At 40.0% G+C, this 25,131-nt stretch overlaps 1 protein-coding gene across 7 annotated transcripts in view; it reads right to left on the bottom strand.

The window, feature by feature from the left end:
* The window catches only part of FARS2 (phenylalanyl-tRNA synthetase 2, mitochondrial), a 246,729-nt gene that overhangs the window by 84,441 nt on the left and 137,157 nt on the right, over positions 1 to 25,131 (bottom strand). For all 7 annotated transcript variants that reach the window (XR_011092656.1, XM_068670807.1, XM_068670801.1 and 4 more), the window contains one exon: positions 16,728 to 16,888. Coding sequence is in view for 6 of the 7 variants with exons in the window: in XM_068670807.1 (XP_068526908.1) it covers positions 16,728 to 16,888 (161 nt within the window). In the remaining variant the exon portion in view is untranslated. The remainder of the gene's footprint in view (positions 1 to 16,727; positions 16,889 to 25,131) is intronic.

A 25,131-nucleotide genomic window follows, 5' to 3' on the forward strand; every position in this document is an offset into this window, starting at 1 on the left:
TTGTTGTTGTTTGTTTGTGTGTGTATTTGTTTTTTAAAAGATTAGCACATAACCCAAAATAGGTTCAGGAGAAGGTAGAACTGATCCCACCAGCAGAACGCTGCTGCCAGGCACGGGTCAGCCCGGGCAGACAGCACTGCTGACACAGGCAGCTCAGCACCATTTCTCTGGTCACATTGCAGTTTCTTCACCATGACACTACTTTAATGTTGCATTTGCTTTCCATTTCTGCAAGAAGGACATGGACCTGTCAGAGCGAGTCCAGAAGAGGACCACAAGGATGATCCAGGGGCTGGAGCACCTCTGCTGTTAAGACAGGCTGAGGGAGCTGGGTTTGTTCAGCCTGGAGAAGGCTCTGCAGAGACCTTGCAGCGGCCTTCCTGCACCTACATGGGACCTGCTGGGGAGGGACTCTGTGTCAGGGAGGGTAGGAACAGGACAAGAGGGAATGGCTTTAAAGTAAAATAGGGTAGATTTAGACTAGATAGAAAAAATAAATTCTTCATTCAGAGGGTGCTGAGGCACTGGCACAGGCTGCCCAGAGAAGCTGTGGATGCCCCATCCCTGGAGGTGTTCAGGGCCAGGTTGGATGGGGCGTTGGGCAACTTGATCTGGTGGGAGGTGTCCCTGCCCATTGCAGGGGGTTGGAGCTGGATGGGCTTTAAGGTCCCTTCCAACCCAAACCATTCTGTGTTTCTAAAATTTTTGTGCTATAGATCACTGCCTCTGCAGCAGTTTACAAAAACACAGGCCTGTTCCTCCACCACTGCAGTTCACAGCCTGGTGCAGCTAGATGAAAATTGCATTGACCAGCAGTTTATGTATAGTACATGCTGGATGAAGAACTTCAGCATGTTGAGGCATTGGTAGACAGCTGGAAACACTTGGCCTCTGCATGCTGCCACCCTAGGGCTCTACTCTTGATGCCCTGACAAAAGCAATCATGTGGTTACCAGCAGAGTCACCTCTGCTCATCTGCACAGGACAGTCAGCTAGCCTGGGCCCAGACACCTCACCGCTGTGCAGGAGAGAGCATAGCAAGGTGGAAGCCACCTCCTCTTAAGGAAAAGGGCTGGAGACGGCACACAGGGAGTGGTGGTAGTGAACCAGCCAGCACAAGGCCACAGAACATCTTCAGCCCAGAGTTCTGAAAACAGGAAGGCCCTCAGGGCTTTCCACAAATATTTAGTGTTAGTAAAAAAAGACATTTTTCCAGACACAGTAATTATGAGTGCAATATGCTGAGGGGACAGGAGAAGTTTTGCGATGTGGCTGTTCACTCAGGTGCTGCCAGCTACAGCTGGGGTGACACAAACAAGGGAACTACGAACATGGCAGAGGAAAAAGCTGTAGCTGCGTTTTGACAGCTGTGACACAAATGCAAGGTTAACAATGACAAGTACTAAAAACTGGGTTAGCAACTACACAACAGCCAAACTATTAAAAAGCCAACCATGCTTTACTGCCATCAGCAGTCTAGTCAGAAAAATACGAGACTTAGCAGCATTGTGGCTGCCAAGCTTTAACAGCCCTGCATTGCCCATGTTTTGGAAAAATACGTATATAAACTCTAGAGTGTTTCAGTGTAATGTAATATTCTCATTGAAATGAAAGCTACATTCCTGTAACAGCTAAACTTTTCTTAATATATTCCAGGCTGAAACAACATTCAGTGTCATCACAGGAAATTTAAACACGCAACAGGCACGAAATTTGAAGCTGCAAATTTACAACTTTAACTTAGCCCCCTGCATATAATGAAGTATCCTGTATTAGTGTGTATACTGCTGGATTTACACTTTTGTATTTATGACCAGCGTAGACAAATTAGAGTTGCTGCAGGAAACATAATTTTGAATTTCTTGGCTGTCATGGCTTAAAATTCGCAGTTACAATGTTCCACTATGATAAGTTTTCTCTGCTTTCCTTCACAGAATTATTTTTTTCTTAGTTATATATAGTAAGTTCTATATATTCATATGTGTATACACCCACACACATATGTATATATTTATGTACAAACATGGGCACGCACACATATCAAAAGGAGAAAATTGAGAAATTTCAACAGAGAGCTTCTATAAATTCCAGTAAGCAGATATGCAGATATGTTCAGGGATTAAACTTTTAAAAACAACGTGAAAAGACAAGTTTGGGAGTGACGCACTGTTCTGTCTTCCTGAGGGGAGCTGCAGAAGAGCATTAGGCTGCAGCGATGCTCCAAGCTTCTCCATGCACAGAGGCACGCACAGTAGGATCAGCCCCGTTCGGACAGCAGTCTGCTCCCCTGACAGAGGTGCTCATCTCTGCAAGCTCACAAGATCACATACAGGTATAGGGAACACCACATGTCCATGGGAACATCAGCTGTTCCTTGTTTCAGGCACTCTGCTTATATATAGGGACCATATTCTGAGAGGAAGAGGTTTCCTTCACGCATGGGTGAGAATGCTCTGTCCTTGGTTTGAAGATTCATTCACTATTCACCATTTCTCATAGAAACAAGGAGAAAAGAGAAAAGCACAAAGGAAGCAAATGTTTCAAATGAAACTAAACGTTTCAAATGAACTAAAGTGTACTTTTTTTTTTCTTTTTCCACCCTGTGCATAATGTGACTGAAGATCTGTTACAGAAGAGTGGAAGGAAGACCAACAAGGGACTAAAATTCAGGGTGGATAGGTCTTTAAGTAACTATTAAGCAGAGTGATCCAACCACATTTTTGGTTCAGCAACTCTCATTGCTATCAGCTGGATCAGTAAAATTAGAGAAGGATCACAATGCTTTCATACTTGCTCTTCCGTTTGCCAACACAGTAGATAGTGTACTTGAGCTGGACAGTTAGATACAGCATAACAGGTGTTTTGTCTTAAAGGAAATTGCTTCTTTCATGGCATTCTGGTAACTATAGTATTACTAAAACAAATATCCTTTCTTTTACTACTTTGGTGATTTTTTTTTTTTTCATTTTAAAGCAAGTATTAGGGACAGCATAAAAAGTTGAGCTACTGAACAGAACTGGGTGTACACCAGCTTACACACAATTCATCATAGGCACGGCAGCAGTACCACGCAATCAGGACTTCTAGGGGCTCTGTGATGGGGAAAAGGGGAATTTTTTTGTCCAAAACATTCCTACAGATGTCCCCATTTTCCCCTCTTGTTACTTTCTAACCAACCTAGTTATTTCTTGTTCCCAAAAGTTCTGATCTGTGGTCATTGACTGAAATGTTTGATTTCCAAGCTGTGTTTAGGAACCCCAGTTACGACCTTGTTCTTCACTTTCAGAAGAGAACCCAAGTGAAAGCTACAATCTGCCACAAGAAGCATTTGCCTACCAATACTGCAGCTGGATAGACTTGCCAGCCCAAATCAATCAAACATTATCCCAGTTTCCACTCCAGCCACTGCAGTTCACATCCCTTCATTGGGACAAAAAGGAGGATGAACGTCAGACTCCCCTCTAGAGATCAATACCTTGAAGAAAGTCATGCGTCTGGCAGAAAGACACACTTGTTTGTCGGCAGCAGCCTCCATAATTAAAACAGCATTGGGTGACAAATCACTGCTGTTCCTCACCTTGACAAAACACTCTCTTTGCCTTTACCTCCCTCATCCCTGGGGAAAATCAGTAACGGAATTACAGAAATATAGGAAGTACCTTGTGGAAAGTACAAGAAAGGAAACAACATTATCAAGAAACACAGTAAATTGAACTGCTGTCAAATGTAAAAAACAAGCAAATGCTGTTCCAGATGCAGGAAGAATAGGGAGGTGCCATGGGGCATTGACTGACTTTCTAGCTAAGTCTCAGCCATCAGTGAGGGAGGGAGCAGCTGCAGCCCATCAGCAGGAGCTGTGGCTTCCTGCACAGCCAGGTCTGTGGACCAGATCCCTCTCAGCTGTGCAGTGCAGGTGGCCATCCAAGCTCCATCCCCTTCCCACCTAAGCTAAGCCCCATGGGGTCTCATTGAAGATGACAGTTTCTCTCTTCAGCCATGTTACAGGTTCCCTGAAGATGCAAAAACAAGAAAAGAGCTTAAACGCCCTGTGTAAGTGATCACCAGGTGATATCATCTCCGTCAGTCACCTTTTCCAATACTAATGAAGAAGCAAAGAAAAAAACAAACACAAAACAAGAGATTCATCACAAGTGCACACATACGTGCACGTGCACAAGAATAAATATGACCTTTCTTGCTAAAAGTTACAGCTTATTATAGAGAAGTCTGCCTGAAAAAGCAAAGTCAATACCTCATATGACACTGAAAAATTAAGATGGGTAACAGCCAATGAAAAAATTAAACTCGTTAGGTAAGCTGCTCCACCTTTTCCAAGTGCTAGGAAGAATTCACAAGAAGACTGATGCTGCGGCCAAGTGAGTGAGTAGAAAGCTTTTAGGTTGAAGAAGTTCACCCAGAATTACTATTAGTTATTACACCTCTGAGGTGCCACTGGAAGGAGACTGTGTTCTTAAATACAACATTGTTTTAAATTGCAAGTATTTTATTTTACAGTCAAGCTCATTTAAATTTGTCACAGACAATGCTCCAAGTTTAAAGCTGCAATACACTTTTCTGAGTGCAAATAAATATTTTAAATAGACCTTACGGTAAAAAAAAAAAAAAAAAGAGAGAGAGAGAAACAATGCATGGATTTTTTGATGTTTTCCACATACAAAAGAGCCACTTGTATTGCCACTGAAAAGCTTATTTTTATATTACAGTAAGGAATTGAAAAAGTGCAGGAAGACATAAAGAAATAAAAGGATTGACCTACTCTTACGAAAAGCAGGGTTGTCACAGTGTTGCTGTGCACATAGTATAGCAATATTTCCAGGTACCCATGCACTTGAGTATCTGGATATGTGTTGCCACTTGCAATCTGATTATGGAAAAGACAAAAAGATGAATACAAATGACTCAATACTGGTGAAGAACACACCGCTCTGTGCTTGACTAGCTAAAAATAACTTCTTTTTCCCAAGAAGAGATAGGACTCACAGGAAGAACCACCAAAAGGGAATTTTGCTCTACTACTCACTCTCACATCTTCTCAGCTTCTTACAACCCCCTTTTGAAAACAGCAGGGTGAAGAAGAGATTAGTTTGACATGTTCTTTTGGCAGCTCTAGGTCTATCGTGGAAAAATACATAGTCTACTCATGCTTCTTTCCTCAGACTGTTGGTTGACAGTCTGCTGAGCAAACTGGTTTCATGGTGCTAATATTCTCCCATTTCACACACATAAATCATCATCGCAAGTCTATTGAAAGCAAATAAAAACTTCTTATGGTATCACTTTTTCATTTAAGCAGTTGCCATCAGAGAATTGTTCTGACACAAAGAGGAACAGATGGGACGACCCATGTTGTGGTGTCCTCTACAGAAAATGGGCAACACTGTGTCATAGGGAAAGAATCCAGCAGATTTGGAATCTTCAAAATGGGTACGCTGTATTATCTCTTCCCAGGCCCAGCCTGTGTCAAGAAAGTGGGATGGAGATGTATAAGTTTCCAGAGTCCTGAAAGAAACCTTTTTTTTTTTTTTTAAAATCATGACACCTGGTGATAGCTGCTGCGTCAGCAATTTTGAAGCAACACCAAGCCTCATAATCAACACCTAAAACTGCTTTTTGCACAGTCTGTCCATATTCTGTCTGTCCTTTCTACCCAAATCCTTTACCTCCCTCATCCCTGAGGTAGAATCACTCTGTTAGGTTTTCTGTCGTAGGAATAAAAATGGGAGAGAAGACACAGACCACAGAAAACAAACTGACAAGGAATGAGGACTGTGTGTCCCAACCCTGCATTTTTCTAAGAACTATCTTGCATGGCTGTAAGGAACAGACAATAAACTGGTATAAACCAGCAAACCCCCACCTTCTCAGCAGACACTAAGAATTTGTTCTTTGGCAGTGCTGAGCACCTGCAGTTCCTGCAGAAGGCATTGGTTGTTGCAGACATTCAGCATTTCTCATGCTCACAAGTTGGGTTTCCTCCTTTCTGTTGGTTTTGTTTGCATGTGGTGTGTTGTTTTTTTTTATCATTATGCTTAATAATAACGCTGAGATAAATAGCTCAGTGTAGTAAAATACTGCACACATCAACAATTCATATAAAAGATTTATATCGAAATAAAAAATGCAAGCATTTGGAAAGAGACTGCAGCAATATGAAGATGTATTTCTTCCAAATACGTAACATAAAAATGGAAACAAATTGCACCCAACATTTTATTTCAGCTTAGACAAGAAATCTCATCTAATGTGCTGCTGATTATATTTCCTTTTCTCCTCATTAACTCCCCAATTCTGGAGAGCTCTTGTTTGAATGGTGAATCTCCAGAACACCTGAATGTGGCTTGTACCATAATAAGTACAATCACAAATCTCACAGGCACATGTGAGTCCTGAAAAAGTCCTTCTGTCCTGCCTAACAAGCAGTATTTTTTTCTTTCCCTTCTAAAAAGCACAGAGATTTCCAGACAACACTGATAATGTTTCATACTTCTTTGACAGAGGCAACTTCACATGGGGCCCTAGACATTGCTACAGTTGTCACAGAATGAGAAGAAAATGTCCTCATCCTTGCACCCTTAGTCTTATGAGCTAATCTGTATTGTATGGAAAATACTACTGTAGATAACATCCAAAAAAAAAAAAAAAAAGTCTACGATCCCTAGGAAATTAAAAGAGCTTAACTGCTATGTACAGAAATTTATCTGAGCAGATGAGTTGTAGTTTTGAAATATTTTCCATGATTTCCAGAGCCTCTGAAACATATGGGTTTCCTTCTTCATTTGGAGAAAATGCAGTGCCACACACAGCTCAGGTTCCAATGTCTTCTGGCCAAATCCAGCATTTCATTCTTCAGAGTAGTCAACTTCATTTTTTCCCACACTCAGTACTAAATTCATACAAATGACAACCTCGAAAGAGGTAAGCTAGAGAGAGACTAAAATGAAAGGCTCTACTTTCTTACTCAATACTCAGAAGAGGGAGAAAAGTCTTTCATTTTTCCTTCCAAACAGACTTAGAGCATCCCCCAAGCTACATTCTTGTTATAGAGTAACACTTAGAAACAGAAAACGACAAAGATACCAAAACAGTCCAAGAAGCCAAGAAAAGCCCAAGCCATAAAAGCACAAGAAGTACACTAAATGTTTAAATATTAAAATACAAAATGTAAAGAACAGTTATAGTGGTAAGTACACACCCAATGAAACCCCTATGAGCAGGATACTTGTCCAGGGATGCTATTTCTTTCTTCTTGCTTTACATGAAAATTGGTTCGTTATTTCTGATTTAGGAGAAGAGGGATATGTGGGGATAGTTATACAAAGCAAATTTAATCCACAGGCAGGAGGATGCAAGCAATCCTCAGAAGAGGTAATTTTCTCCCATTATTTAATTTTTGAAAAATTGTGAAAGCAAGACCAATCCTCTGCAGCATACACACACCGAAACATGAGTTACTTTTCACATTCTGTTTTAGGTAGTCACTACTATGATCCATGAGGATGAAAGAAATTGAGGGCAGGTACGATAAGAATAACACAGGTTTTCCCAACCGTGCCCTCTCTTGTTTGGCTGTTCTCTGTAGCCTAATTCACATTCTGATCAGAGAAGTAGGAGCTGAAAATCAGGGTTTTTATTAATACCATGTACTTCAGAAAGGTGCTGCTGTTCATGAATACACACACATGCATCCAGACGTATTATCCCCAGCCCTCATTTCCCTGTGACACTTACAGCTAAGCTGCAATGGCTAATCATGTTGCAGATGATGACTGTAGGGGTTTAAGCATGATTTTAGAGACCATTTTATCAAAAGCTCTTTACAAGATGCATCTTTTGTGCACAAAACATTTGCACAAATGTTAAAAACAGCTATCAAGTAAAATAATCTTTAACAAAACCCAACCTTTTACAGAAAAAATAATGAATAGAGCACATCTTTTCCTACTGATTTCACTATCTCTTCTAAACACTTATTTGCTAGTGTATGCACACTAATACAGACCTGTGAATCTCTAAAGCCACACACTTATATACTGCAAGAGCTTAGGCACATGTTAAACAGGAGTTTATTCTTTTATTAAACACATAATGTACACTCACAAAGATATATTTAACCTTGCAGTAGGAATGCAGGTTCTCACATTGCGATAATTACAGGACTGCCAGGGTATCATTGGATAGACAGAGCACAAAACCATAGCCCCTGTCCTGAAGAGCTTTCTGTCCTGGGATGGTATTGGAGAGGACATGCTGAGGCAGGAGGTACACCATAACTACATTGCAACTGTAAACACCAGGGAAAACAGAATTATTGAGTAGGGAAACTGAGTGACTTGTCAGGTCAGGTCCAAAGACAAGTAGTTGTCAAGGTGGCTACTTCTAGCAAGAGTTCTATTCACCACACTGTAATTACACCAATATTTGAAAAATGTTGGCAAAAGTGTATGGGTCATCCTCCTTATTACCTGTATACTTTTGTAGACAGTAAAACTGAAAGCACTGAACATTCATGGATTCCTGCTGAAACCAACTGCAGCTGGTTCTCATAGTTACACATATCCAATCTGAAATCTAATATTATTTTAGATTTCCAGGTTTATTTATATTTAGTCAATATACTAATATAAAATTAATATAATATTAATTTTATGTGGGTTTCAGCATATATATCGCTGCTGGAAATTGCTCCGTGGCTTATTTAAGCACTCTGTATAACCATTACACTTCATCATCTGGGATGCAATAAAGATTGGTTGATATATTCAGTAGCAGAATTACTCATTTGTGAGCTGTTTGTTTTAAAGAGCCTCAACCAGTCAAACAGCAAATATACGAGGTTTAGAGATCAGAGCAAACCACAGTAACACATGCTTTTGGAAGCTCATCACACTTTTTCCAAAGTAATCATTTAAAAAGTATCAGGTGTGCTTTGACTGGGCTGCACTGGCTTTTGCCAGCAGCAAAATGAATCTACACACTGTAACAGTACACCACAGCAGCACTGGTAACTGGAAATTCATTTTTGATTTACATGATACTGGAAGATTTATTTCAGGGAGGACTTCAGCTCAAAACAGTCAAGGCTACAGTCACTTCTTTTCCTTTAAAAAGAAAATTCAGAAGAAAGTCCCCAGAGGTCTGTTCCCAGTAGCTGGGAATCTTTCAGTTGTATTGACAACATTCCTGCTGGGTATACCACATTTTCCAAGCGTTCACCGAGCATCCTCTAAACAAAAAACATGTTCTAAATTCAGTGATACCTGAGATGGGCATTCTTGAGGCACTATTTTTTTTCTTTTGTTTGTGCCAAAGCCTTTTACTGGATACACTGTGGATGTTATCCATAAAGACTTGAGAGGCTGGATTTCTGCCATTATGTTTCAACAGAGTACAGAGAAGCAGAAAAATTGTGATCTTGACTCTTTCATTTGTTGTTTTAAAAAGGCAATGCTCCATCTTTTAAGTGAGAGTATTCTTACATGATTTGCACAAAGGACAACAGCAAACACCTGGTTTGGGAAGATATGAAGAGCCCAGTTTGAAATCCACGGGACACGTTTACAGACTCAGTGGCCTTTGGATCTCATTGGTAGAGCACAGTTGTCTTTCACTTTGGATGCCACCACTGGAGTCTAAGCTACAAAAAAAAATTCAACAAGAACAGCTGCATGTATTCATCCAAGTTACTTTGTCATTTCTCCTCTAGTCCTTGACTTTTCTTTCAATTACTTCCAGACTCCTTCCTTCTTTCCCCTCCAGGACTGCGGTTTTGGATCTCTTGGAGGAGGAAAAAGTGGAAGACTCCCAGTTAGCAGAAGCTCCTCTTTCCACCCAAGCTGCTCACCTCCCTCACTGATCCATGGCCTTTCCCTTGTGCTGCTTCCGCATTCAGGCCACAGCACTATCACACACTATTTAGCAGCAAAACCACCTTTGTATTACCTTTGAAAGGTCATGGAGATCAGGGGAGACCCCCAACTACTAGAGAAATATAAGAGTTGTGCCAGACTTCAGAAAAGTCTGAAGAGACAATCCAGAGAACTAAAGGCTGGTCAGCCTCACCTTTGTCCCTGGGAAAACCAGAGAGTCCTCTTGAAACCAGTTTCTGCACAAACAGGGGAAAAATAAGTAATTGGGACCAGTCAGCATGGACTACCAAAGCTGAATCATGCCCGTCCAGCTTGAATACTTCCTATGATGAGATTCTTGGTCCAATAAATAGTGGGAGAAAAGTAGATTTCATTTATCTTGATTTTAGAAAGGTTTTTGACACTGTCTCAGAAAGAATTACTGTGCCCAAGTTAGGACATTATTGTCTGGAAGGCTGGACAAAGAAATTCGTAAAAACATATAGTTGTATGGTTAGACTCAGAGACCATTGGTTAATGAGTTATTAATGGCTTCCCAGTGGAGCATAAGCAGAGCATTGCAGGTGTCTATACTGGGGCTTGTCCTGTTTCACATCTTTATGAGTGACCTGGTGGTGGAAATAGAGTGTATCCTCAAAAAATCTGCAGAATAACACCAAATACTGGGGGCCGATAAATTCAGTAACCAGGCTGCCATCCAGAGGGACCTAGGCAGGCTGGAGGAATAAGCCAAGAGGAACCTTACAAAATTCAGCAAGGACAAGCGTAAAGGTCTGCACCTGGAAAGGAAAAGCCCCCAAGCCACAGCAACAGAATGGGTTGGAGACTGACTGGCACATTAAACTCTTACTGCCTGTAACAGCCGTTTTGAAAGTTTTCTCTGTTTCAGCCCTACAAGGCACTGATCACTCTTGGTTACATCCTAGGAAGTAAGAGATCTCTGACCTGAAACTATTTAATCATTTAGGATATGCTTGACTTTCAGAACAGGAGCTAACCCATTGATTTAAATGGGACTGCTCGCAAGTTTAAGGCTCAGCATGTGCTTCAGTACTTTGCCTGACTGAGGCCAGAGGGCTCACGTTCCTGGAGCTTCAATACCAGCACCGGCTACAACTGATACAAGAGACAACACCCTGATGAGAGAAGACTTGATGATCAAGCAATTTCTAATCCAATCGCACAGCTCAGTACAGGGCCTCCACAATGAAGATGGTATTTTTGTCTTCTTTCTCTTGCTACCCAAAATGAAAAAAGAGCTTAGCAATGTTCTGCAGAGTATACAGGCAAACCTGAGATGATACATAGCACTGTAAAGGTTTTATTGACATTCACTTAAGATGATCTACATAAGTCATTCATAAAAAAATTCAACCTTCCCAAAGTCAGGCCAATAAAATATTTATGCTACACTGTCATCTATTCTGTTGTACCTCCACATGCACACAAACACACTTTATATATCTTCAATTACAGTAAAACTAATTAGACAATAAATCACAATTGAGGCTGTACCCCATTTGTTCAGACATACAAGTTGAATTTACATACTAATGGTTGTACATTTGCCTTTAATAGATGCACTATTAGAATGTAAACATAATAAATGAATAACCATTTAAGCATGGAGTTACCTAATCTTGATGAAAAATATCTGAAAATGTAGCACCCAGTGAATCTATTTATTCTTTTATTGGAAAATAAAGCTAATCACAGACTAAGAACCTAAATATAATTTATGGGGAATAGCATATTAATGATGGATCAGACAGACTCATTCTTTGCAGTGAATGTAGTAAGATAAAATTTTTTGAAATAACTGGCTTACACAAGATGCTCTCCCTTTCAAGCACAGAATAAAGGACAGACTATGATGGTTGAACTTACAAAAGTTTCCCCCTAGACCTGCAAGTGCATTTTATTTTGAGCATCTTCTACAGCTTCAGGACAAGCTACCTGTCTCACAGCAACAATCAAGTATGTGCACAAGAAAGATGCACAGGGATGACGACTGTCTCAGTAAACCAAAAAGCACACAGAAACAAAGTAAAAAAGTTGCACTGTGTAACTGGGAACAAGAGTGCTCATGTGTTTAGCAAACAGAGCAAACCGGGCTACTGGATAAATCCTTTGTCATTAGAATGGTCTAATTCCTTATGGCACACTGAGCAAAGGCAAATGGAAGTGAGTGAGGTTCAGCATTTGCTACCTAGCACAGGAGAAAGGCAAGCCCACCTTGTTTTCCTTCCCTGTATAACGAATGATTTTTTTACACAACACCTTTGCAAAGATGTCCTTTTTCTCATCTCTGCTGTCCTTGACTGTTCACTTTCCAAATCAGAGACAGTCTCCTAGGTTAGGACCACAAACACCATTTTGACTACAGCTGTGCAGGAGGTGAATGGGGTGTCACTTCAAGCTGCTTGTCAGCTCTCTTCACTCCACTGCCAAAGGTTACTGGGCCCTCAGGTCTTTGAGCAGAGTTGTTCTAGGACTTCTGCCTATCCTGGCTCCATCAAAATGATCCTGGTTGGAAAGTCTACTGTTTTAAGCAGAAGCTAAGTTTTTTGGAGGGGAAAAAAAATAAACACAACCGACTCTAGATAGACTGCATGGGCGAGCAGATACAAGAAAGGAACAGCCACTCAGGTGATGGAAGGGGGTTCTGAGTAGCTGGTGGTGCTAGGGCTATTGCAGAATATAATAGGGCTACTGCAGAATATTATAAATAACACAGAAACAAGGAGAACAAGAAGAAAGAAACTCTTATAGTCTCACACGGGGGTCTGCATTTTAGCTAGGAATCTGGTCCAGATACCCTCTGTACTACTCCTTTTCTTCGAACAATATAAGCATACTTCTTTCTGACCTTAGTCTGGGCCACAGGGCTCACCTGTGACCAAAATAATTATTTAAAACCACACCAGCAGCAGAAACCACTGGCAGTATCAGATGAAAGTGACTTTGTGAGGAGAAAATGCATCAGCAGTCAATTGACACGACATGCCGCTTGCTCGCTGTGGCAGTGCAATGATGGAGGTTCCAGGAACTGTCCTGAAGTCCATTCGTCTTAATCAACACCTCTGGGCACACTGCACTTCATCTGAACTGTGAGTACCTTCCTTCCCTAAACGTCATTTCATTTTTGTACCTTTCCCTGAGAGTTGTCAGCCCACAGACACATCTTTTTCTTGTAAGAATGCAGGCTCAGCATGGACCGAAAAGCAAATACATGCAGCTCTCCTCAGAGCTCTGATGAACAGAAATATAACACAGCATACTAGATCAGATCCAAACCATTGTTTTACTATGTTACACCTTGCAGGGACTCACTTTTTCCTGCCCTGTCCATTCTCAGCTTTTCATTTCACAGCCTGAACAGCAGCCCTACACATGAGTGACTGAAGGCAAGTAACTAGCCTCTGATCCCCCACACTGCTGTGACTTGTGTCAAATTATAGCTGGAGTGGTTTAGGTAATCCCCATCGACACCACAGTCTGATCTGTGGGGAGCAGCCCTCTAACACTGCTCTGCTGAGTGACCGCAATGGTACAAGCACTGTCAGTTTTCTAGGCAGCTTTTTGACCCACTGAAGCCTACACGCATAAATTGAGCAACTGATGACACATGAAGAAGCCTGACATATTCAGGCTGTTAAAAGGCCGAAAACATACTTTAAGTCTCAAGAAAATATTCAAATTAAATTCCATTTTTGAACAAGAGTATATTTAGCCCAGCTGTTATTAAAGGTTACTGCTGTTCACTGTGGCCTTCATCTGTTTGAAGAACATTTTAATGAACAGAAAGAAAAATACTTGTGTTGGTGGATAATCAGATTATAAGAAGGAATAGGAAGAATATCAGAAGGTTGAGAAGTCTATCTCACTTAAGCACATGAAGAATGGACGTTTGCCCGGGCCTTGTGGAACTGTAGGATTCAATCTGTGTAATGAAAGGCTTTCAAAATATCTGGTCTGTCTTGGTTCAGTTCAGTCAGGCTGAAAAATACTACACGGCCTTGCCTGTAGAAAATCAAACACTTTTCTAATATCCATCATGATTTCTTAAACATCAACACTGCAAGACAGCCTAAAAGTTCTCTTTCAAATAAAATATGAATAAACCATGTGATTCATTAATTATGTCTCCTTAGAAAGCAGTCAGGTGCAGAAGGTCTGCTAACTTGGTTTTACAGCATAACTGAAAAATAACAGAGAACAGAAAGAAAGAAAAACTGGCTTATTAACTCCCATCACCCAAGATCTAATGGTAGCACTGAATATTATTTCACAATAATCTCATTTGAAGAGTCACTTACCCTAAAAAATGCAATGCCAGTATGTACTGGCAGTATGTTTTGCATTGAGTTCGAAAGCTTCAATATAAGACACCATGTGAAAAGTGGATACAGGGTTTCTTTTAAACAACAACAACAAAAAAATCAAGCTTGACACTACTCATCTTTTATACTGAGAGACAGAGTAAAGAAATATAAAGTAAGGATTAGGGAGAATTATTCTGCCAAAGCTGAAAACAGGACTTCCAAGTGGAGTACGTGTGGGTTTTTTATGGGGTTTAAAGTTAGAGAAAGCGAGAGAAGAAAAAAATGGAAACAAGTTAAAAGGATACCAAGAAATGTTTGATACCAGTGGAAAAAAAAAAAAAAAAAAACACTTTCTGAAACATTGGCCAGATTCTTTCTTTAGAATGGATAAAGAAGAGACTCAGTATGTCTTTCCATCCCTATCCCACACTTCTTAATCCCCTAATCGTTCTTTTTCATTAGCCTATTTGTTGGGATATGACAACTGCCAGCGCATTAATATGATAGAGCAACAGCTAATTGGCAGGTAACATTACTCCAGCCCTTCTCTATGGACCAAGTTAGAGCACAGTTGCAACTGATAACTCCTTTTACTTGAAGGAACTGCATCACATCTCCTGAGTCATGTTATTACTTCAAAGTGTATTTCAACCAACAAGGTTCAATTTCATGGCTATCTTTACAACATCAAATAATCAGATTTCTAGGATGTAGAACTTCTCTCCTCATTCCAAGTTGAACCAATGCCAGTTGAAAACAGCCCTGCTCAGCAAAAAGAAATGCTTAAAGACCTTGTCACCACCCTCCTGTTGATGATCCAGTTAACAAGCAAAAAAGTGAAAAACCACATGCTGCTCAGTTAATGTTACCAAACAGCAGCAAGTGGAAAAAAATAGGAAGGAAGGGAGGAAGGGAGAAAAGGAGGAAGGGAGGGAGGGAAAGAAAGAAAAGAAGAACATTTCTATCACCTTTAGCTTCCTAAAAGCTGCTCTTTCCTCTGAGTTTACCCACGCCCCTGTTACCTTCAGATCAGTTCACTACTCCTGACTTTATCTGAAGTTGAACATGAAAAGGATACACAACCTAAAGAAGCAGCCACTCAGTACTCTCTCTGGCTTACCTTCAACATCAGATCATGTCATCCTGACAATCTGGGCCTTCTCCCAAATACCCAATCTACCATTAATATTAGGTTGAGACTTGGATCCTCAATTTTAAAGAAAGCAAGAGATCTCATTTTAGTTCCATCAGAGATCAGACTGTAACCTATAAACCAAGCCACAGTCCATGTTCCCCAGGAGCAATGACAACCAGAAAGACACAGGCCGAAATGAAGGACACTTGAGTATCCCTTGTTGAAAAGAACAACATTCTGTAGATGTGTGAAACCTACAGACAGACCCACCTTCAAGAAACATGGCAAAATCTGTCTTCTTTCTGTAAGTGACAACTACAATCTGACTGCCCTATCATCAGCATCACAAAAGCAAAAAGCACAAAGAAAATCTACTCAAACAACATTCTGACTCTATCAGAGAAGATGTGCCAGCACTGCTATGAACTCAAAAATGGATGCTGCTACTGATTTGATGTAAAGACTGCTCAAATACCGTCTCAGCATTATCACTGTTGATTTCCCCTTTTATATTTTCAATTGTTAAAAAACATATTCAAGCTGTTCACAAAGCAAGGAAAATGGTAAAAGGCAGCAGCAATATGCATTCTGATGCTTTAGTACTTCAGATGTTATCAGACATCTACACAGCTGTCAGCTCAACTCTCCCAAAGATGGGTGATAACAGCTGACTTTAGCCTTCCTGCAATGACACAGAAGAACATTATGGAAGTAACACTTCCACTCAATCCAGTTTTGCTTGATTACTTTGCTACTACAAGAAGGAAGATAAGTTGCCAGCTTTGAAAGCAAGTGAAGCCTCAGGAGAGGAGTTACAAAAGAAACAGAAGTTGAACCTGCACTCTTCCCCCACTAGCACTTGAAGGAAAGAGCCAACATACTGAAGACATTGATGTGTGTTCACAAAGCATTTTGCTGATGTTGAACAGCGCAACTCACAATGACTTCAATGAACACAGAGTGAAAACAAAAGGGGGTTATTGGGAATGTATTACAATATTCGAAAGGTTGGCATCAAACAGGTTTTCATAATGATACAGAATTACAGCCCCAATTCAAGAATACACCCAGTTAGTCACAGGCCTAAATCAATCTCCATTCTGGACAGATTTACATTTTAAATACAGGCTTATTTATTACTCAGAACAGAGATATTCACTGAGTATCAGCAGCAACTCAGAACATTATCTGGCTGAAAAAACGTTATAAAAAGCCTTTTTTTTTTTTTTTTTGCAGTTTATGAGAGAATCATGGTAGTTGGAAAGTTGTTGCTTTAAAACCAAATTTGTTAATGACACAGAATTTTAATTGTATGATATTCTCTAGGGCACCCACACTTCTTACCTATGGAAAATTATTTTCATATACACATTACTTTACCTGAAATTTTATTTTTTGGCAAATGTGAGGCACAATAAACTGCTTCAGGAAGCGTTCATCTTCACTCCAGAACAGTCGGATGTCAGGAATATCATACAGGATCATGGCCAGCCTCTCCAAACCCAAGCCAAATGCCCAGCCAATTTTATCCTGAGCACCAGCTGCAATAAACAAACAAACAAAATAAAAATTCAAAAGCTTAAACTCACAACATGAAAAATTGCTGATAAAACGTTCACCTATCACCCAAGAAAATAAATAAATAAAAAAGAAAGGTAGAATGGCAAAACAGAAATGTCTGCAAGCAACTGGCAAATTAAAGATCTACAGGCTTATGGACACATCCCAAGCAGCAAGACTGGGCATATCACTGAGTCCAGGACTCAAAAGTGGGAATAAAGCTGCACCCTTTGCTCTCTGCATCCAAAGTTTCAGATAGAGTTTGAGAAATGCTGCAGAACATTACACAACACTTTACTGTGCTTAGAGCTCAGCGCTCCACATCCAACTTGACTGTGTTTTACAAGACATGTAACCACAAATTTCCTATTCAGGATATTTCACGTGGGCTGACAGACCAGCCAAGCCTATGCAGCATTAACATCATTGTCAACAGTTGAGAGGATCAAAATTGCCTCTTCTGAGGCACCTAGGAGAAGCAGGGCAATGGCCTTCAAGGCCCTGTCATGCTGGCATCACACCTCCAACCGGAGAGCTCCTGGACTGCTGCCCCCAGGGAAAGCCACCACCCCCACATACAGAAGTCCCTGTTATGCAGCACTAAATATAAAAAGACAAGAATATTTCATACAGAAGAGCTTTACAGATATTAATGATGCAACATTTCTCTCAGGAAATATTCATACCTTCTTAATTTACAGAGCAGGAACACTGAGTTATTAAACAGTGTTTTTTTTTTTTTTTCCAACATCAGGAACCTTCTCCATGTTCAGGCATCATCCCACCAATTTTCAACAAAGCCAAGAGCCCAGCAGCTCTGCCAAGGCTCACAGCTTTTTCAAATGTAAACAAATGCCTTAATAAATGCACTTAGGCTGAACGTGCACGTGTGACAGGCTTGCCAGCAGAACCAGGGAGGTGACTCTCCCCTTGTACTCCGTTCTGGGGAGGCCACACCTTGAGTACTGTGTTCAGTACTCAGAAAGAGCAGTCAGGCATTGGGATGGGTTGTCCAGGGAGATGGTGGTGTCAACATCCCCAGGGGTGTTCAAGGAAAGGTTGAACATGGTGCTTAGGGACATGGTTTAGTGGGTGACATGAGTGGTAGGGGGATGGTCGGACCAGATGATCTTGGAGGTCTCTTCCAACCCTAATGATTCTATGATTTCCCACCAGCACTGGCAGTGAGCTCCCAAGTCATATATCACTGTGCATCTCACAGCTATGTCATTACACCAATGCTCTACCTGCCCCCTGCCTCCAAGTATTACTTTTAGCAAATTTTTTGGAAGCTTTGAACTTTGCAACTTCCCCACCATCATGGAGGAGGCTGGAGGCAGAACTCTACTTTCTGACTCCCATCTCTTATCAGAAAGGAGACAAGAGTGCTCCCATTATTCGGGGATTGATGGTATTCTGGGGTATGCTGTCATGTTCAGTGATGAGAGGGAACAGTTCAGAGCCCTGCTTAAATAACAGCAGGCATAACAAGTTTGGAAAAAGAGACACAGTCATCACTTTGAGTCTTTTAATTAACCTGAACCTACTTATTTCCCAGGTTCCCAGCAGAACCCACCTGTGCCTGATCTCAAACCTCTGAAGTATTGTGCTGCCATGTGAATTCAGTCAACCTTATACCAGTACTCCCCAGAGCAGTCTGGATGTTCTGCCTTGTCCTTCCTAGTGTACTCATAGGTAAGACTTTGCACTTTCTGACGTTTTAAAGCAGACAGCTTAAATATTGAACGGTGGAATTCCTGAGAAACAGAGGAGTGGGCACAAACTCAAGAGGTGCCAGTTCATGTCCTCACGGCAGAGCTGCTTGAACTGATACACTTAGAACAATCAACTGTCCCTGAGCTAACCTGACCCTATCATCCAAGCAACATTATATGAAGAACTGCAATACTCCCCATTGTCAACTGAATTATTTATGGAGAAGAGAGAGCCACTACACAGAATGTATTGAAAATTAATACCTGGGGAAGATTTTAAGCTTCAATTAAGAGTAAACCATTAACTGCTTTTTTTTTTTTTCCAAGCTGAAAATACTTTTTCTCTCCATACTCCTGCATATAGAAATAATTATATTCTTATGGCTAGGAAGAAGAGGAATAATTCACTGCAATGATGTTGCTTCCCCAAACTTCCAGCTTGTCTTTCTTAGGGCATCAACTCACGAATCAGTAGCAAAACTCCTGTTCATACACGTATGGAAGTTTCTGCTGTCTGATTAACACAATCCATCCCCCTCCCTCACGGCTAAGTAGATCAGCTGAAGCAATAGCTATGAGGGTTCTGAAAAAACACTGCTTCACCCCCACAGGGGCATTCAATCAGCCACCTAAAGGTGCCAGGTTGAGCATCTGTGTTAATTGTTTCATCGATGCTCATTTAAGTTAGTATGCATGATAGGGGATGCTGATTCTCCTTCCCAACATTACTGATGATTACTCATAGATCTGAAAGAAACAAAATGGATATGACAGAAGATCAGCAGAACAGGTGTGTATTCTGTGAGGCAAAGCCTTACATTTAAGACTTGTGCTTTTAAATTATTTTGATACAGGAATGGTTTGCATCGCAACTCTTTTAGCTCACACTTTAAGGTTAACATACAATATTCATACCTAATTGATTTTCTATGCATTTTAATTATGTAATGAATGTTTTCATTTTATCTCTTTTTTTTTTTTTTTTTTTTTTTGAGGACTAGGCCACATTATACTACTTTGCATTATGTATCACACATACAAAATTTTATCCAGCTATCTGCCTAGGAGCTCAAAGCATTGTCGTCTGAGCTATGAATAAACACCTGTCTGCTGGATGATCCTTATACAATTATCAGCTTTCAGAACACAAACTTCTCAAGTGCCAGAAGTCCATATCAGTGAAGAATTCCCCTCTCTTCAGACAAATGAAAGAAAAATGCAGACAACTGGAATTCCTCCTCAAATCAGCACTAACAAATAAACCTCCACTACGCCCCGCATCTTCATTTATTTTGCCTCTGGTCTCTTCTCCAACTACTTGTTTGTAAATCTCTAAGTCAATGTAGCATTTAAAAATATAATTAACTTAAAGCATTTTTAGAATTGCCTTGGGGAACTCAACAGGACTAAAGCACAGCCCTGAACATTCTGATTGAAAATTAAAAGTTAAACGAGCAGCCAACTATTCTGGTGAGTGAGACCACTACAAAACTCACTCTGGTGAGTGAGACCACTACAAAACAAAATATATATAGCATATATATTTTATCTAGTTTGGATTTTGGCAAGTAGAACATGAAAAAGTTGAGATAATGTGAGTCAACATGAAAGAATGAATGAATACAAGTAACTTCAAACATGTCAGAACCTCAACCTGACTTCTGTCAAAGAGACCTAGCCAAAGTGGCAGATTTCAGGGACCTGGTGAGACAAATATAGCATCACTACTTGAAGTAACACAGTTCAGTGGAGAAAGCATTCCTGACAGTCAAGCTTTCCCCATCTAGCCCTCAAAGGTTTGTATGCTGCCAGGCTCCTGCTGCCTGGCGTGAAAAACTTGACTACCCACCAGAATAAAATTGCTGGAAGCTTTGCATGTCAGGTGGCCAAAGATGGAAAAGGAAAGGATAAAACAATTTGACTGGCTTCCCACACTAGCAGCTGACACTGTCCCAACTGACTGAAATAGAAGGTTGGATCGTTACAACTATGTCTTACCTGGGAACCCATCTTCTTTGAGAAGTCACGTCTAAGTGTCCTGCTCCTAAGCTTCCAGACCACAAGAATCAATGAACCTACTTGAATCTAGACCAATCAGGCCATTCTCCAAAAAAACTTTGCTGAATGAAAGCTAGTTTGATCAAAGATACTTAATTCACAACTGAAATTAAAAAAAAAAAAGTCAAAGCACCATTTATTTGCTAATGTGATACCAATCTTCAAAGATAAAGCTAGAACTACAAGAAGACTCCAACATATTAATATCAACCACTTCCTAACTGTCTGTGTCTTACAATACTATTACTAGTTTAAAGTACTTCAGCCAGGATGTGAAGCTTCGTAATTTCTCAGTGAGACATCCACAGTCACCCACTAGAACTCATGGATTATATCCACTGAATCCTCAGAAATACCCACAGACAGAAATGTTGAACTTCACAAGGAGAGTAAGGTATGACATTTTGTACAGTACAAGATTTTTAAGGCATATTTTGCAATATTGTGTTAGAAACGGGTTGACAAAAACGTTTTGTTGTGTTTTTTTTTTTGTTATACACTTCAGTCATGCTTATTTTTATATCTATGCTGGCTTTTATTTAACAATTTTTGCAACTCCTGTAAAACTGCCAATAAAGAAATCTTACTTTCAATAGAGCCTAAATTGTGCCTTCAAATTGTTATACTCAGCAGTTACTGAGAAGTGAAAGAAATTAGATTTTGATCTTGGATTGAGACAAAGTCAGAAGCATCCAACAGCCTGCATACAAGGTGTTCTTCACAAAATGCCCAGAAAGGAACATATCCAAAGTGGGTGTAGCTAAAAGCTGGGATAAGGTCCAGAAACAAATACTTGAATTTAGTCTCCTGCTTTCAGTCCAAACCATGTCTGTTACTGAAACAAATTCATGGTGGGTAGAGAGGTGAACAGATTCTCAAGGATACAGACACTGCATATCATGTTTTATAAGACAAATCAGTGCTTTAAACTGAGTTGAAAGTAATTTACAGACATAATGAACCCTAGCAGCCCCGAACACAGGCTCAACAACTGCACTGAATGAAGCATAGCATAAAGTATGGCCTTAGAGTACACTGCTTTGATTCATCAATGGAAAACAGGACAAGGGATACCAAAATTCAAGGATATAGACTTCCTCCCACGCACGAATCAGAGAAAACAGGTGAAACAAAACCTTGGCCACAGCTGCTATCAAGCAATGCACAACACCTCCAAATGGGAAGTGTGCTTCACAAGCCTCAGTTGCAACCACATGCTCTTACTCTCTTCTCTGACACCTTTTCTGTTTACTTTCCCATGCAAAACAGTAACACTTCAGCTGTCTCTGAACTGTACTTCAACTATTTGTTCTTATTCATCATCCTCAGCTTCCTTTGTCTTCTTCTCTATTTGTACATTGAGCAGTTGTACCTCAACAGATCACCAAAGAGCTCTCTACCTGAGAATTACATATTACTGTGAGCTTACACAAAGCTTCAGAAATTCCTGAAACAAAGACCTGTGTCCACATTTGAGCTCTATGTGGTTAATGGACATCTTAAGAACAAGGGTTTGAAAAACAGCTCCTGCAAAATAAAGATTTGCTTATTATTATACACTAAGAATGCATATTCTACATGAGGGACACAGCGATGAGGTAAACTATGTTTACCTGCATTAGAAAATCATTTAAAATTGTTTCCTACTTCATATAGAACTCCCATATTTTGGGAGTCCAAGGTTTTATGTGGAGAAAAAAAATGTAAATAGCAAGGTTAATCTCCAATAAAGGAGAGCTTATGGAAGTACAAGGTCAGGTGGCTTGGATATTAAGCAACTGAGGCCAAAAACCTTACTAAAGTTTCCTTCTGAACTGCTCTCTTCAGCAGAAGCAAAAATCAGAACTGTCATATTATTCTCTAACTCTGTTAAATTGATGCAGTCAGGCTCCTGTGTGCAATCCAGTTTAAATTACCTTCTAAAATAAGGACTTGGCTTTCAGACTGTGCATGCTAAGTAAGCCACTCCTCAAGAACTCAAGAAAAGAAGTAAACATTCAATTATGCCTATTTTGCGGAAAAAGAACTTATCTTTCTAAATCTCAAATGTGGAATAATTTTCCAACAATAATAGTCACTTTGAGACCACAGCTTTGTCTCCTGGGTCAGACTGATCTGTTCTGTTTGCTTCACTTGAAAACTAAGCAAAAGAACTTTAAAGGCTTTGATTGAGTTTTTAATATTTATGTTTATTTTTGTTCCACAATCAAAATAGTTTGGTACATACTAAAGGAACAGCCTATTTAAAAAATTTCTATCAAGGGAAGCCATCCACTAGACTCATCTTTCTTTTAATATGTAATTAACACACGTTCTACCATTTTTGCTAATATTCCATCAAGCCAAATAGCTTAGAGGAAAACATTTCTGGTCAAGAGAAATAGATGACTAGAGTGGAGAAGGGCAGGAGAACTTGATTAGCAAGAGGAGGATCAAACAAACCAAAGCAGCAGCTTTTTTTTTTTTTTTTCCACCTCAGTCTGTCATTTTTATTTTCCAGATCTTTTGTCTTTCTGCTTCCAAAGATATCAATTCCTCAGTCCTTCTCCCTTGCTCCTGTCCATTTGTCTCTCCATTCCTGAGTCCACATCTCCCATTCCAACAAATATTTGTTGGAATAAAGTATTGTAAATACTTTATTGTAAGTAAAGTACTGTATAAAGTACTCCCAACAGATTCAATGACAAAAACCACCATTAAACAGAATTATACTTAAAAATCAGGTATTTTTCGACATTCATAACCACACGCTGCTGTAAGGTTCAAGCTTTCAAGTGATGAAAGATAAAGTATCCACTTAATTTCCAAGTGCAATGCAAGATATTAGTCGTTGACTACAAACACTTATGGTATACAGTCTTTCTGTTTCTCTGTACTTTAGCTCACAGATCTGGAAAAAAAAAAAAAAACTTTCTTGGTTTTCTTTTCTTTTTTTCCTCTTTATATATAGATACCTCAAAACTGGACACCCTCCATGGAGGGCAGCACAATTTGCTTTCTTAATTTATGTCGCAGACCAGAAAAAAAGAGTTGACTCCATGGGTTTATTTCCCCTGACACTGCTTGCAGGTTTCAGTACTGCTCTTTTTGTTCTGAGTATGTAAAAGCAAATTCCATTTTCCTTTCTTAATGCTTTGTTCATTCAGGGAAAAGTTGGATTTTTGAGTTGTTGGGTCTTTTAATATCTTTAAGTACTCTTAAATCTCCCTAGACATTGTGGCCGTATAGGTTTGAAAAAAATATAAGTTATATAGAAATACACAATGGACTGCTATTTGTTGGAAAAAATAAGTCTACAGTATAGTTCAAAAATTCAATTATGAATCTCATTTTTCAGGCATATAAGTACAGCTGGACAAATTCACTCCATATATGTTCACTGTCCCCGGATGAGGGTTTCTCCCCAAAAGTTCACCAATACCCACACTGACTGTTTAGCATCTTTAGAAATGGTCTCTTCTTTAAAAACAACTAGCAAAGCAAGGAACAACATAAATGTGATACAACCTTCAAGAGACTATGACATTCCCAAAAGATACAGAGGCTGCAGTTTATACATGTATATACCACAGCACTGTTTAGCTTCTGTTTGATACTGCTGTTCAAAAATCAAAACAGTCAGAACCCTTGTACATATCAAAAGGTTAAAAACTGCGTTCAGCTCCTAGCAGCACAGAGTCATGGTGACTCTGACACTGCACAGTAAATTCAACTTCTACATTCAGGGACTGACCTTGCATTTTGTGATTCTGCAGTACCTTTCCTAATAACGCAGTACCCAGACTACTGACTGGGGGTCCCTGGCTCTACATTTTCTAAAATTAACATACAGATAAGGTTTATGAATTAACATCTACACTCTTCTGCCACAAACTCAATCTTCAGAAAAACCTCAAAAAAGCCACGATTCATGTAGGCACCACCTGCCTTGTCGCTAGGATTGGATTCTGAAGGGTCCAAGTACACACAACTCATTTATTTCCAAAACTGCAGCAGGCAAGATGCAGCTAAATGTGTCATCACATAGCACAGCCTGAAAAATCTTTGATCAGAAGCAGTAAATCCAATTCTCCTTTCTTACCACAGAATTACTCCACCGCTCCTGTGCTACAATGATTCCAAAGGCTTTTCTCGCTGGTGTCTCATAGAGAGATTGGCTTTCCAAGCCATGCCTGTTTATTGATCTCCTGTCTAAAAAAATAGTCAGCCACAGGATATTATTGGTTAAAATAATTTCTGTCAATAGGTTTCATGTTATCCAAAGATACAGATGAGTTTTAGATATATAATTACAGGGAGTAAGTAGTATGTGAGGTCGTACTGCGAGAGTATGATGTAGATGCATAGGGTCCTGAAGATGGAGATGTATATGCACAGGGTCCAGAACGTGACCATAGGGCCAAGTTCTGCCTAATCCAATGCCTGTCCAGTGACATGGTGGGATCGTGCTC

The sequence above is a fragment of the Anas acuta genome, chromosome 2 (genome assembly GCF_963932015.1).
Source record: "Anas acuta chromosome 2, bAnaAcu1.1, whole genome shotgun sequence".
Classification (NCBI taxonomy): Eukaryota; Metazoa; Chordata; class Aves; order Anseriformes; family Anatidae; genus Anas; species Anas acuta.